Source organism: Liolophura sinensis, chromosome 6, assembly GCF_032854445.1.
Source record: "Liolophura sinensis isolate JHLJ2023 chromosome 6, CUHK_Ljap_v2, whole genome shotgun sequence".
Taxonomy (NCBI): domain Eukaryota; kingdom Metazoa; phylum Mollusca; class Polyplacophora; order Chitonida; family Chitonidae; genus Liolophura; species Liolophura sinensis.
The window spans coordinates 41,559,561-41,576,108 of record NC_088300.1 but is presented as its reverse complement, the minus strand read 5'-3'; the positions used below and the strand labels follow the sequence as shown (position 1 = coordinate 41,576,108).

General features: G+C 37.6%; 1 protein-coding gene across 1 annotated transcript; it reads right to left on the bottom strand.

The window, feature by feature from the left end:
• Positions 1 to 1,053: 1,053 nt before the first annotated feature.
• LOC135467705 (aldo-keto reductase family 1 member B7-like) lies at positions 1,054 to 12,580 on the bottom strand. Its single transcript, XM_064745520.1, has 10 exons — positions 12,166 to 12,580; positions 11,124 to 11,291; positions 10,319 to 10,435; positions 9,839 to 9,922; positions 9,167 to 9,289; positions 8,463 to 8,566; positions 7,893 to 7,968; positions 7,020 to 7,103; positions 3,071 to 3,159; positions 1,054 to 2,576 (listed from the first exon to the last, which is right to left on the bottom strand). Exons 1-10 carry the CDS (start codon positions 12,241 to 12,243, stop codon positions 2,543 to 2,545), a joined length of 957 nt encoding a protein of 318 aa, XP_064601590.1. The 5' UTR covers positions 12,244 to 12,580; the 3' UTR covers positions 1,054 to 2,542.
• Between the last annotated feature and the right edge of the window lie 3,968 nt (positions 12,581 to 16,548).

Below are 16,548 nucleotides of genomic sequence, written 5' to 3'. Positions count from 1 at the left end.
TATCATGTCGTTTTCAAATCAGTCCTTTTCTGAAAGTAAACTCTACCAGATCACAAACTTCCAAGATCATTTATATAAAAGTCATTAAAAATGTCATTACCACATGTTCAAGTTTTATGCAAAAGACATTTGTGTTTGTCTCTTACAGTGTGTGATATCATTTGATTGATGTTTAATGCCACCAAGATTTTTTAACATACAATGGTTGTCAGTTGTATGGGAGGAGAAAACCAGAGTAAACCATTGAAACCTAGGAAGTTATCGATGAACATGCGTGATCTTTAACAGACGCTCAACTCACCAAGGCCCCGGGAACAGTGAGAACAATGGAACCTACAAATTCCGTGCTGAATGAATGATAATTACAATGATTATTATGGACCAATGTGAATCTGCTGGAAATGCTGGAGTGTCGCAGCTCAGCACATGTGAACGGGACATCAGAAAGAGTGTACTACACATGTACAAGTAATGGTTCTTAATTTTCTGTAAAGAACAGATATGGATGTTGTATTAACTAAAGTAAAAAAGGCTTGAGTAAAATATTACATGTAATGAAAGAGATTACAAGAAGAGGTTCAAAATGCATGATTGTGGTAAAACCTCACCAACCACACCACACTGTCGTCGTTCAAACCGCATGATTATGGTAAAACCTTACCAAACACACCACACTGTCGTCTTCAAACCGCGTGATTGTGGTAAAACCATACCAACCACACCACACTGTCTTCAAAACGCATGATTATGGTAAAACCTTACCAACCACACCAAACTGTCGTCTTCAAACCGCATGATTGTAGTAAAACCTTACCAACCACACCACACTGTCTTCAAAACGCATGCTTATAGTAATACCTCACCAACCACACCACACTGTCGTCTTTCAAAGAAGAATCAAACACAGTAATGTTGAAAATTTTGACAAATTTTTATCTTCAAACGTAGTGCTTGAACCATGCAGCATTTTGGGGGTGTTCTAAGCCCATTGCTCACATGGATGCAGTAATAAAAACACATGTATATGTACCTCAGGCAACAACAAAAATAGTGCACAGTTAAAAAATTTTTACTTTGAGCACAAGCATCTTTTTACAAATCTTTTCCAATGTGAAAGAGGAGATCTGACATTTTCATAAAAATGGAATTGATATTCAATTTAATGCGCAACCAGTTGTCTGAATGGCTTATGTAATCAGTACATCATATGTGCATGCAAATTGGATTACCTTTAAAACTGAATGTAAAAATACAAAGACTCTCACAACATCGATAAACAATATTTACAGTAAAGCAATTGATAGCTGGCGAAAGCTTTGTTAGCAACAAATAGATCATAAAATTTGTACAGGAATAAACCAAAGGATACCGTACAATGCTGTGCAGGATCACTGCAACATATTTACACAAGTACATACATTTCTAGGAATCCAACTTAATATACATCAGAACTGGGATACTGAGTTTCACGTGATATTTATTCTGAATGATTCGTACACCTTAAAGGGCTATTTGAGAGTTTTTGTGAAAATTGTGCTCTTTCTTACCATAAAATTGGGGCCTCTGAGGCCAAGCTGGTAGGCTCAACCCAGGAGCCTTTCACCAGTGTAGTCACTGCGAGTTTAAGTGCAGCTCATGCTGGCTTCCTCTCCAGCCGTACGCGGGAAGGTTTGCCAGCAAACCTGCAATGGTGGTGGGTTTCCCCCAGGCTCTGTCTGGTTTCCTCCCGCCAAAATGCTGGCTGGTGCCTTCGTATAAGTAAAATATTCTTGAGTGCAGGTTAAAACACCAATCAAATAAATAATTATCAGAAAATGTTAGTGTTGGCACCAAAGCTATCATTTTAAGGGTTTGATGTGCTTCTGAAACTATTGTTACAAGTGAAACTTTAGCTGAAATCAGTTTTCAAGTGTAACATGATTCATACCATACCAGAATAGTTCTACATATATCAGCTACACGTAAGGTAAGCATTGCCTCCCGTCCAATATTGCTTGGTGGTGCTGTGGAAGAAGTCTAAATTGTGAATGCCGTTTATTATTGTCTGACTGTTAAATAAACAGAGTTCCCATGGTAACAATTTGGCCATGTGCACACGTGCTGCAGCTGCTGTGTTATCTTGTGCCAGTTGGGATTCAACTGGTCAAATCCTGGTTTCCACTGAAATTTTCAAAATCATGCCTGTTTTTTTTTTTTTTATTGATTGTTTCCTAACAGATTTTTCATGTTTCACAGTTCTCACTCATGTGGAGTTGTAAATGCGCAAATACAAATGTAACTATTTACCAACACTGTCTAGTAGCAGGTAAATTATGAATAATGGAAACTGAGTTTTATCCATAAGACATATTTTAAAAAGAGTGCTCAAAAGGCACTAAATGTCTTAATAAATAAAATTGTAAATTAAGAAAAGAGAACAAATTACATGTACAAGACATATGTCTTGACATCTTGGAAAGATACAGACTGACAGATTTAATGATGACAATGTATTCATATTTCAAATTAAAATTTGTATCAACTTCCAGTGAGGTTTGAAATGTTACTCCAGCTGATATTCTGGGTGGTTTTTGGCCCTGTAAATAATAACAGAAAATAATTAACTTTTCATCAGAAACTTGATGGTTGTCCTGTGTATTTCTAAGCACATTTTGTAACAAACATTCATGTAAAGCACATTTTGTATCAAATGGTCATGTAAAGCACATTTTGTATCAAATGTTCATGTGAAGCACATTTTGTATCAAATATTCATGTGAAGCACATTTTGTATCAAACATTCATGTAAAGCACATTTTATATCAAACAAACATAAGTGTGTTACATGTTACTGGCTTCAGATATAAATTTGAGATGTATAAATACTTACATTAAAGGGTTACAGAATCGTTTGGGATTGACTGGTGTGAGAGATACATGTAGGCAAGTCTAGAGTGTGCCTAGTCTCAGCTGAATTGTAGGTGTGACAGACTTATTCCAGCCTGACCACAGCTGTAAGGCTTATCCCATGAAACCCTATCTCCACTGTCAGTCAATCAGCGTCTTTTCTGAATCCCTTTAAGTCACTTACCAACTGAACTCGTAAAATCGCACTTTCTTTTTTCCTAAGGTTTCTGTGATGGCATCCACATCTTCAGGTGCCAGGGTGAAGTCAAATACCTGAATAAGAAAGTACTTATTAGGAAACATTGGTGTGGCTGTGTGAGATCCGCAATGGATAAATTACCTGGAGATTTGTTGTCACTTGTGTTTTCTGGATACAGTGATTGGAAAGGAGGACCTAAGTGTTGTCTCAGTGGATCCTTGCAGTGCATGTGTTTGGATGGATCTTTGTGTTACATGTATCAGGATGGGTCCTGGTGTTGTCTTGGCACACTAATGTTGTAATACAGAACCCTTGTATTATTTAAACAACGTAAACCCTAGTGTCATCTTGAGACATCTTATAATAATGTCATAATGTTATCAGAGAGAATCCTTGTCCAGATATATGTCTGCTTCTGATGTCTTCATAAAGAAAATATGGTTGAATTTGCCAGTGGGGTCATTCATTCATTCATTCATCCTTTCCTTCATACTTTCATTCATCCCATTGCCTCAAAAGATATTGTACATGTATTTGCCTGCATTGGTCTTTTGTTGTCTTGATTAATATTGTCATGAACCTCGCTCAAATTGAGAATGCATGGGATAATTTCAAAGCGTCAATCAGTCTTTCTGGATGTGTTGAACAATGCTGTAGGATGGGTCATCCAGGAGTTTATGGGCTTTGTCTGGGGGAATACATGATGTGGTCAGACTAAACGAGCAACTGTTACCTGGGTAACCCCTTCAGCTGGTGAGTAAGAGTTTGTCTGGATGAATATCATGAAAATGTACAAAGTAGGTAATAATAGTGCAGTAAGGGTGAATTTAAGGTATAATTTCACTAATCCCACAACAAGTCCATCTAAATTTTCAGGTGGACATTGGCTTACGCCACTGTGAGTCCTTGAACAATAAGGGCATGAGTGTTAATTCTGCCCTTGAATACTAACCACTAATAAACTAAACATTTCTGTTGTATTTTTGGATATATTGTGTCATATTGGGGTGGTTTGCTATGGATGTCATATTGCTGTGGCTGTATTATGGATGTGACATTGGGGTTGCTATATTGTGTATGTGATACTGGAGAAGTTGTATTGTGAATGTGATACTGAGGTGGCTGTATTGTAGATGTAATATTGGAGTGGTTGTATTGTGGATGTGATATTTGGTTGGCTGTGCTAAGGATGTGATATTGAGGTGGCTGTATTGTGAAATATTGGAGTAGTTGTATTGAGGATATGGTATCTGGGTGGCTATGCTATTGGTATGATATTGAGGTGCCTGTATTGTGGATGTGACATTGGGGTTGCTGTATTGTGGTTGTGATACTGGAGAAGTTGTATTGTGAATGTGACACTGAGGTGGCTGTATTGTGGATGTAATATTGTAGTGGTTGTATTGTGGATATGATATTTGGTTGGCTGTGCTAAGGATGTGATATTGAGGTGGCTGTATTGTGTATGTGATTTTGGGGTTGCTGTATTGTGGATATGATATTGGAGTGGTTGTATTGTGGATGTGGTATTGAGGTGGCTGTATTGTGGATGTGATATTGGGGTGGCTGTATTGTGGATGTGATATTGGTGTGGTTGTACTGTGTATGTGATAGTGGGATGGCTGTGCTAGGGAAGTGATATTAGTTTGGCTGTATTGCTGATGTGATATTGGGGTGGTTGTGCTTTGAATGTGGTACTGAGGTGGTTGTATTGTGGATGTGATATTGGGGTGGCTGTATTATGTATGTGATATTGGGATGGCTGTGCTAGGGATGTGATATTGGTGTGGCTGTATTGCAGAGGTGATATTGGGATGGTTGTGCTATGAATGTGGTACTGAGATGGCTGTATTGTGGATGTGATATTGGGATTGCTGTATTGTGGATGTGATATTCGTGTGGCTGTATTTTGGATGCGATATTGGGGTGGCTGTGCTATGGATATGATATTGAGGTGGCTGTATTGTGGTCTGTGATATTGGGGTGATTGTGCTATGGATGTGGTATTGGAGTGACTATTATGGATGTGATATTTGGGGTGACTATTGTGTATGTGATATTGGGATGGCTGTGCTGGGGATGTGATATTGGTGTGACTGTATTGTGAATGATATTGGGGTGGTTGTATTATGTATGTGATATTGGGATGGCTTTGCTAGGGATGTGATATTGGTGTGGCTGTATTGCAGAGGTGATATTGGGATGGTTGTGCTATGAATGTGGTATTGAGATGTCTGTATTGTGGATGTGATATTGGGATTGCTGTATTGTGGACATGATATCCGTGTGGCTGTATTTTGGATGCAATATTGGGGTGGCTGTGCTATGGATATGATATTGAGGTGGCTGTATTGTGGATGTGATATTGGGGTGATTGTGCTATGGATGTGATATTGGAGTGACTGTATTATGGATGTGATATTGGGGTGACTGTATTGTGTATGTGATATTGGGATGGCTCTGCTGGGGATGTGATATTGGTGTGACTGTATTGTGGATGTGATATTGGTGTGGCTTTATTGTGGATGTGATATTGGGGTGACTGTGCCAGGGATGTGCATGAGATATCAGAGAGGATGTATTGTGGATTTGATACTAAAATGGATCTATTGTGGATGAGATACAGGGTTGGCAATACTGCTGAAGAGATAATAGATAGGTTGTATTGTGGACATCGTAATGGGGTAGATCTAATAATGTGGTGGCTATACTGTGAATGTGAAAAATGGGGTGGCTGTATTGTGTATGTGATAATGCGGTTGGTGTATTCTGGGAGTGATAATGCGGTTGGTGTATTGTAGGTGTGATAATGGGGGTGGTTGTATAGTGGACATGATAATAGCAAAAGTGCTTAAACAATGAATGCAATAATGGAATGCAATACTTATAAACAAAATGTCACCCTGGAACAGCAACAGTATAACACTGAGGTAACAATAGCGTAGCTTTGACTTTGGGGATTCGTTTACTGCATAAACCACATCATTAGGCTTATAATTAAAGTGTAAATAATATATAAAAGTAAAAGAAAGCTAAAATATGAAGTAAGGTTCAACATACAGAAAACTATAAACTATGCATGAAAATACATTCATTTATTTTTTTAGATTTTTTAGAGTGTTGAAAGGCATTCAAATATTTGAATACTGTAGTGGGCTTTGTGAGCCATACTAATGGTATCTAGGAATTCTGACCTTGTTTTCCTGATGTTCACTGGAAGGAAGGAATTTTTGGGAACATTATTTCAGTAATCTTTTACTCATAGATAAACAGAGTTATTCCAACATTCAGTGTCGTGATTAGAGTGGGATAAATTTCCTGTGATGTCAGAGATGCTAACCTCTCACTGTATGGTCCATAAAGCCAACCTTAGAATTCAAATGTTTGAGCACCTCTTTAAGCGTGAGCACTTAACTCTTTTCATAAAAATGTAAGAAAATAAATGAAAGTATATTTGTGCATAGTTTTAAGAGGTTTGTTTAGTGATGCCTGCTTTGATTTTTAGAGGTCTTTTTCTTGAAGGTAGATTTATGCTTTTATGCATTTCCAAGGTACATGTTGTTGCTTCCAACAAATCAGTTATTGTTTACAGTTAAATTGCATGGTACTATACTGCACTGCATGTATCCTACATACTACGTGTCCTACATACTACGTGTGTCCTACATACTACGTGTGTCCTACATACTACGTGTGTCCTACATACTACGTGTGTCCTACATACTACGTGTGTTCTACATACTATGTGTATCCTACATGTATCCTACATGTATCCTACATACTATGTGTGTTCTACATACTATGGGTATCCTACATACTATGTGTGTCCTACATACTATGTGTATGTATCCTACATACTATGTGTGTCCTACATACTATGTGTGTCCTACATACTACATGTGTCCTACATACTATGTGTATGTATCCTACATACATCTATATTCTGCTTCATCCTCTCGGGCTGTACAGTTTTGGGTATTACTGTTACCCCTCTCTGAATGTTCCACCTTAAGACCACCTACAAAATACAACAAATAATAATCAGGGGACGAATATTTTAAAAGCGAGCTCACATACAAGTATATTTGTCCCCAACTCTCTTAAATCCACCCTATGATTTCCTGCTGTGGATCTCCATACACCAGTGTATTAAATAGAAACAACTCCAGCATAAAGAGTAAAACCAAAAACAGTGTGATACATACAGTTGACAAATGGTCACAAGTAATTGGTGAATTTCAGCCTTTTTTTCAATTTACCTCAGTTAGTGTTTTATTCTAACTGTTCATGTAGATGCTTAAATTGTGCCAAATGATATGCCCCTTAGCCCCATGGCTTACCCAGATTTAGGTAATAGAAGATATAGTGTGGTGTTGATATAGTGATGTTAACTGCAATATATTTGACATGACTGGTCTACAGTTACTGAAAATGACTGTATTTCAACCCTTTCACTTTTCTTACCTTTTCAAAAATAAACTTCAAGCAAACTGTGAAAGATTTTTTTTTTTTTTTTTTTTTTTTGATTGGTGTTTTACGCCGTACTCAAGAATATTTCACTTATACGACGGCAACCAGCATTATGGTGGGTGGAAACCGGGCAGAACCCGGGGGAAACCCACGACCATCCGCAGGTAGCTGACAGGCCTTCCCAGATACGGCCGGAGAGAAAGCCAGCATGAGCTGGACTTGAACTCACAGCGACCGAATTGGTGAGAGACTCCTGGGTCATTACGCTGCGCTAGCGCGCTAACCAACTGAGCAACTGTGAAAGAGATCTGATATTTATTTAACACCAAATATTCACCTGAGCTGCAGTTTTCTTGTACTTGTGAGCAATACCTTTGACCAGAGCTTCTTCTATTAACATGGGACGATTTCCACTAATCAACAGAAAACAGCCAGATGTTAACAATTGTACCTCATACATAATTAATGTGATTAGTGTGGAAAAAGGAAAAACAATGTACTTTTACAGATCTTGCATTTCTGTATCAAATATAAGAGGGAAAAATTAATACTGGTGGATTACACTGAGGGCTGAGAAAAGTGGGTGCATTTCACATAGACTGCAGATTTAACACACTGTTGTTAAAACTTTAGGTCGTCCAATAAAATGCAGAGTCACTTGGTTAGTTTACCTTTCTACACATCTTGGTGTTGATGTTGCAAATTCATATTGAAAATGGAGTTTGAATAATGGTCATAATCTTTAAATGAGAGTGGCAAATATTTCATAAATACATCTAGTCATCTTTTGTCAGTCAAAATCCCCCCAAAAATATTTTACCTAATTTTCTAAGAAAATATTTAGCATACATATCATTAGAATAATGGGTTGGTTGGATGAGACGCATGAACCTTGAAGGCGACCTACTTGGGTTTGGGGGATCCCAGAGGACTGTAAGCTGTGACCACTATGCCATTCTCACCACAGTACTCGACAAGCCTCTCCTGGGGCAAGTAAGGGTGCATTTCAACCTTGGAGGTAAACATTCAGAAACAATTTTAAAACATTCCAAAAGTATCATAGATTACTGAATATCTGATGCCTTACGAATCAAGTAAATGAAAAGGAGAGTTTAATAAGGCAAAAAAAAAATTATAAAAAAATATAATTTCATTGTAATGTTAACATTTTCACATGTGTTGAAAATAGACTTCAAAACCATAAAGTCTTCAGATTTCATGTGAGAGGATATTAGAATGAAACTCGCCTCCAAAACAGTGGGGTTATGCTTGATATCAAATATTGTATCAGATGATTTTGTTGTTTGTTGCTGATGGGTGATATCACAATGAAACTGACCTGAAGTACATAAGATTATGTTTGATTTCAGACATCAGGCAAGAGGATATCAGAATGAAACTCATTTGAGGATAGAAGCATTGTGTTTGATATCAGAAATCATGTATGAGATGATTCATTTCATCAGTATGAAACTCACCTGAAACACAGAAAGTTTGTTTTTGATATCTGATACTGTTTAGGGATATCAGAATGACACTCACCTAGCTGAAGGAGACCTTTCCCTGTTTGATATCAGACATTATGTGAGAGGATATCAGAATGAAACTCACCTGAAGGACAGCAGGCTTGTGTTTGATATCAGGAATCATGAGGAGAGAGGAGACTTGATATCGACTGAAATTACAGACTCCTATTGCCTTTGTGAGACCTTGGTCAACTAACTGTTCCATGGCCTACAAATATATAGATAAATACTGTATATGGATAGAGCATGAATAAGTCATTACATCAAAACCCACAGCAAAAACTCAACATGCCTAATCTTGTTGATTCTTTCAAAAATTGTGTCAAAAATACTTAAAACCAAAACTTATTAGCCATAAGCTTTAAAAAATGGTCCTAAGACTTATTTAATTAATTTGATTATTATTTATATAAAGGTGAAACATTTTGTTTTATGAGGTTCCATAAAGCAGAATGATGTCATAATACAAGTTCAGTCAACTTTAACATTTCTTACATCATGCAACAAAACACGACATCATACAAGATGTCATGTGCGACGTCATGCTATATACACAAGTCTGCAATGGCCTACAGCTAAAAACATTGCTTAAACTTGTTCAAATACACAAAATCATGATATTTGTCAAAATATAAATAATAAATAGAATATTGCACAGTGAAGGTCTTGTGGGTTTCCATTTTCACCTCTCACTCTAAAAATATTTATGGCATTCAACCTTCACTGTGCAATATCCTCTATTTATCCATACACACACCTTCCACGTTTCAGTGATGTCATAAATCTGAAGAAGCAACTTTCCATCCATTGTTGTCGGGAAAAGTGTACCATCCCCTTTGTTCTGAGAATATAAAGACAAACAACATGTTCACTGAGCGTAAGTTGTTGCATTACAACAAACATAAATAGATTACATACATTACTGCTCAAACTTATTTATTCATATGATTGGTGCTTCAGGCCATATTCAAGAATATTTCACTTTTATTTGATGGCGACCAGCATTGTGTTGGAAGGAAAGTGGGCAGAGCCCGCCGGAAACCCAAGCCCATCTGCAGGTAGTTGGCTGACCTCCTCAGGTTCAACCAAAGAGGAAGCCAGTATGAACTCACTAATGGTGTCTGAAAAAATTTTTGTTAGAAATATTATTTTACTTATTTCATCCAGATAATAAACATTGTAGGTAATGATGTACTGAACACTAGAAGAATCAAGTTTTAAAAATGAAGTCATTTACCTTTAAACCAAAAGGCATGTGAATGAGGTATAGGTCTACATATTTCAAGTTGAGTTCCTTGAGAGATTTGAGCAGGCAGGGTTTGACTGCATCTTTACCCAGGCAGGCTGCTGGTAGCTGAAAGGCAAACAGGACACTTAATTGTTGATTGATCATTCTTCAAAAGAAATGACTGAAAATTCTGATCTTGTCACATGTCAACAGGCATAAATTATACCGCCATCTGTCTATGCATTAAAATAACTCACACCAAAAGACATACATATCCTACATCTTCTAAAATTTGGGACACCTGGCCTCCTCATTTTAGTCAATATATATGTACTTCTAGCAGGAATACTGAGTTTCTTTTTTCTCACACGGTTAGACCATCTAATGAACAACATACTCATATCTTTACTTTTCAAAAGGCTTGTAAATGTAATATTCTACTTTCATCACTACTAATACCTGTCCCAAATTTTAGAAGAACTAGGGTACATGTATAACCTTTCTATCTTGTAGTATTAAAGATGTGGCATGAATGGTTTCATATTACCAGGTAATGATAGGGCTACTTTGAAGAAACTGTCATGTCTACATTCCTTGATTTCTCTCTGTTGTCATAAAAACAACAAAACTATACTCTCTTTATAATAACCACACCCAGAACACTAACTGCTACTGCCCACATTCATCTTTGTGTACGAGCGAATAATGGAACAAGGCCAGTAATGGGTCTGCTCAGGTGCCTGTACAATCAATCATTTACACACAGAACCACATGTATAACTGACATACATGCAGTGATATTTAGTGTACATACTTTAGTTGAGATAAACAAATCCTCTCTCTTCACAACACCCTTGTCTATTTTCTTCTGGATTGCTTCGCCTATTTTCTTCTCATTCTCGTACGTCTGGGCTGTGTCGATGTGACGGTAACCTGCATCAATGGCAGCCTCTATCAATTTACACGCATTTTCACCCTTCACCTAGAAAATGAGATATTGTTATATTCTTTACTACTGATTATAAAGATGGTGAGGCACTTTTATATCGGTAGAGAGACTGGCGTAATGTTGACAAACGTTTGTTGTGGCCTAGGAATACGTCAGTTCGCCTATCTTTAGTTAGGTAGTTGATTACAAACCTGAGTCCATATTTGTCAAACATATTAAGACTTAAATCAAACACAACTACAAATAAAATGTTTTTGTTCTTGAAAGGTTAAAATTTGCACACTGATTCTTGACTGTAGAACAATGTACGTAATAATGTACATTATAACATAAGTCTTGAGTTACTTGATAGGTACGGGCCCTGATTATGTTGAGAAGGATTATTGTTCATTAAACAATAAACTCTTGAGTCATTTTACAAACATTCTCAGGTCTTGAATTTCAAACGAACGAAGTAAACACCAGAACAGACAAAAGTTGCCAAATTCCACAAATCAGGCACACTCAAGGGGGGGTAATTAAGGATGTGAGCTTACTTTAATCCAAATTCCAATCAAATATGGGATTATTTCAACTTTCCGTTCCATTTACAAATTCAAAAACAGTATTTGCATGGTGCCACAGCACCTTATAGATTGCTAATTTGGCATTAAATCAGTTCAACGAAGATGGAAATCAATGAAAAAAAATGTGATTTAAAGGAGAAAAATTAAATTTCAAGTGCTTAAAGTTGTCTCCCCTTATCTGATCCCATGACTTTATATGGTGCATCTTAACGTAGTCGAGTCTAAAGTTACAAAGTTCCAGTGGACTTTCGCATCGTAAATTCGTAGATGTGGACCCGATTTGTGGAAATACCGAAGGCATATTAAATTAGAATCAGTGGAACAAGCATTGTTTAACATACCTGAAATGTTCCCAGTCCTACGATTGGCATAGAAGCCCCAGTGTTCAAGCGAACAACTTTTTGTTGTTGGGAAGCCATCTTTCCGGAGAGATGGCTTGTAGTGTGTCTTAGACGCCGTGTATCCTCATCCCGGGTTAAAAATAGACGTTAGTGTAGTATTATCAGTCAGCCCTCTCCCCGGGCGTGTCTGTGGAGGCCTGCCTCATGCTTCGTGGGCACTCATCTCATGTGATGAGCTACACCAATTGCTAAGAACATATTTGTCATGCATTGGAAAGGAAGTTCATAAGTCGGCGCCGGGGGTTGGTAGTCGGTGTTGGGAATTATAGACAAATATTCTCTAATGGTTAGTTTCTTCACGTTTCTTAAACGATCTCACGAATGCGGTAAAGCACAAACAAGTAGAAAAATGTTATCTAAGTTATTTCAACTAGACGTGGTGCTGTCGGCATAGTTGGGGGTGGGGGGGGGGGGGGTGGTGCGCGCGCGAGGTGGGAGGCGCTACATGGATAATATATAAATATAGGCTTATGTACGTTTGCACCCGTTGTACATCTTACAGAAGCTGGAAAAAAATCGTCTATAAGTATCTTGGAAGGTGGGAACTATATAAGCTGAGTGGTTCCGTTAGATTATCTTCAGGAAGCGCATAATTCTGGTATGCATTGCTGCGCGTACTTTAGCCCTATCTGTAATGAAGGTTCCACACGCAGGCCAATTAATTATGGTATCCACAGGGCCATATATAGTTGATAAAAGTAAAAAAAAAAATACTTTTGTATTGATGCAGACATATTTTTTCGGTTACGTGGCGAATTGAACAAGTGTCAAAAGATGAGTAATCTTCAAACAGTTTTCCTGAAGAGAAACGGGTGGGTGTCTCGCGATGATACGTGTACATATACATAAACACAGCGGTGTGAATCAAGAGGAAGAAGACTTTTTTTGTACACTGCCTCTTGGCATTTGACTATAGTTTGTCACGAAAGAGCCGTCGATATTGCTCGCTTACCATATATCTATGTTCGAATAATACGTGTTCCCCTTATCAATATTAAGCGACACTTTTTTGTTGAAGTATGACCCAATTTGAAGGTTTCTAAATGATTCCCTGGAGATGACGTTGAACAGTCACAATCAATGGAACTTCTGCAGGCCTATATATTTCAGATCTAGATGCCGTGAAAGCTATATAGAATCATTAGTGTAGAGTTAACGTTTCCATCAATGTGCATGTGTGTATGTAAAACATGAACTGAAGTCTTTATGACCCATCGGACCGACAAATTTGTGACTTTTCGCATCGCTATAATCGCATGTATAGACTGCTTGTGAATTTAAAACAACACACGGGCTATAACATGATCTGCTTTCTGCAATTGTCTAATTACTGGGTTTCAGTTTAGCATTTTTCAAATGACGCATTTGGTTTGATTTTGATTGATTCGTCCACCTATTAGGGTCACATAATTTTTTTTTTATGAGGTTTGATTGATTTCTTAACAGAAATCAGAAACATCATTGTCAGGCCTTCAAAAGTATCCTTGTCAGGCGTTAATGTGATTCCGAAAGTGCACTGTTATATGGGCCTTCCCAAACTTTAGGTGAAATACAGCATTTCTGGACTAAAAAGTAGATTGATACAATTGTCATGCTATCTTCAATCAAATATTTGAGACATAAACACATTGCAGCTATAACCATGCATGCATTGAAGACGTAGTAAAAGTACCTTACACTTTCGTAATCACACAAATTCATATACGTTTTGGTCAGTATACTGTATCTTGATGGGTTGAAAACGAGTTTTTACGTTACCAAAGGGTCTTGTACAAGAAATTCCTTCAGCAGTCGACATGAAATTGTCTTGACTCTTACGATTGCGCAGATATGAGAAAATAGATACGCGGTCTGCCAAACGAGTACTGCCCGCCAAACAGTAGAAGTAATGGCATGCCCATCGAACACCACGAGGTCCACTGAACACCGCTATATCACTTAACACTAAAAGTACCGGTACACCCGCTTAACGATTCCTTGTTGATCGTATCTGGTCATCGCATTGTCGTCTAAAGCCGCACAAGGTAATCTCAGTGAATATGCGTTGTTCATCAACCGCTTCGTACTCTGTAATCCCACTGACGGTACGCAAAGTTGTTCGCTAGCCATTACAGATACAGCCATCAAGGACCACTTATACGAAGCCTACTCAACGTTTTGATATGAGCACGCAACGGCCATAACGACGTAATACCTACATTGCTGGTTGCCATGGTAGTTACGTGCTCGTAACGTTAAGACGCTTCGTCTAAGAGGGCCCCGAAATAAAAGTGCACGCCCTAGCGCACGGCTGGAAATATACCAATGTCAATCCAAAAGACCAGAGATACTGTAAAAATGTGATATCAATCTATGACAAGCACCGAAACCATACATCTACCAATATTCACAAAGCATATGAATTATTTACATGGACGAACACTGGAAATGCCATTTCCTGAATGCCTGTTCTGGAGGCACCAAAGATTCGCGGCAACTTTACCCAACCGTCCAAATTCAACAGTTACAGTTGTCTGCAGAAATATCAGATATCGTTTACTATATGACAAAATCAGGAGGAACCGTCATTTAAAGTATTTATTAAAGTCTATCTATTATCTGATATCTTTCTTTGTCGAACACGGGTAACATCGACCTGCAAGCAGCGAAGGCGTTTATGAGCGCCACATTTTCCACAGAAACTATAGGGAGCTGGATACTTAATAACCGATTGATAGTGGGAGATAAAAAGTTTTAACACGAGACTGTTACTTGAAGGTTGCTCTGGAAATCAGATGAACTCCCTAATGTCTTTAAGTCAAAAGTTTAACTTAATAATTTCGTCATTGGCAAGGTCTTTCTCTTAATGGGGAGAGTTTTTGTCTAAACCTGGTTATCTGAAGGTTACTATCGCAGTTACCAATGGTATTCGTAGTCCTGTTAAATAGGTCCCTGCCGTAATAATTTTCCTTCTAGATCGAGAACATAACTTAGCGCAGGAAACTTCTGTGACGATATTTTTTCTGAATGCCATTCATTCTTAGTTGTCTCAAATATCTCCATCACTGCTCTTCTTTTCCTGACAGAGTTTACCAAAATTGTTTCATCAACATATGTGTTACACTCTGTTTTTCACGATTTAATTTTTCAATTTCAAACTTTTTTCCATTCAGGTACTGAAATAATATAAAAAGCCTTAGGTTGTAATATACAGGTAGATGACTATGAAGGTAATAAATGGAAAAATAAGAAGAAAAAAAGACATAACAACTGCTACAGATGACTATCACAGAATTATATTAAGATTTAAAAAAGAATTCATGAAATGAAGTAAAAAAAAAGTAGATCTGTAAACAATGGTTGAATAATTCATATAACCTATGAAACAATTTGACCTCATCAGGACCAAAACCAATCATGTTCCTCAGAAGTGAATCATTATTGTGACACTGTTGATTATTGATTACAAGAGATATGACTTGAATACAAATGACTGGTCACAGATAGGTACATCCAATGATGTTCCGTTTGACAAAGCCACAAACATATCTCCACTATTCAATTCTACAAAGCCTACAAACATGTGGTCAAAAACTACAATTGTCCACTCAATTTACACATACATGTATTTGAATATGGACTTTATATTCCAAACCACGTCTTTGTTCCAAGGCACTGTTTGTTCCAGTCTACATGACAGTAAAACATCTACGAACACAATTGTTTGTTTTCTTCATTACAGCACCAGTATCAAGATGGTGGCGGACTTCAGGCAAGACAGGCAACGGCAGACACGTCGACGGCTTTTCGCTAGTTCGTTCAATCTCACCCATGTCAGATCTGCTCTCTGTTCTGATGTGTTGCTTACTATATTTGGTACTGAAATATACATTTTTCAGTAGGATATCATTCTACTTTCCAAAACTTTTCAACACCTTTCTATTCAAGATCAACACAACTCTCAGAAACACTCAAGAGGAGCAACTTATTCATGGATGAAAGTTTAGGTCAATCAATGACCTATTTCTAGCTCGTCTGTTCAACTCAATTCTTGCTCCCATATTTTGGGAAACAAAGTCAGATCTTAAATGGTATTTAGTTTTGAAAAGGACACTTTTACTGGCACTAAGAACTAACTTCTCTATTTAAAGAGAGACCAGACTGGAAGCAGATATTACTTCTGGGGTCGATTAGATTTGAATATACCTGCCGTAGTGCTTGATTTGAGCTTTCCTGCTTCCATAAGCTCTTCAAACCTTCTAAAACCAAGCTTTTGGAAATGGGAGACCTTTAATTCCAGAAGCTGCTAATCCTTATATCTACTGTAGTACATGTCACCAAGAA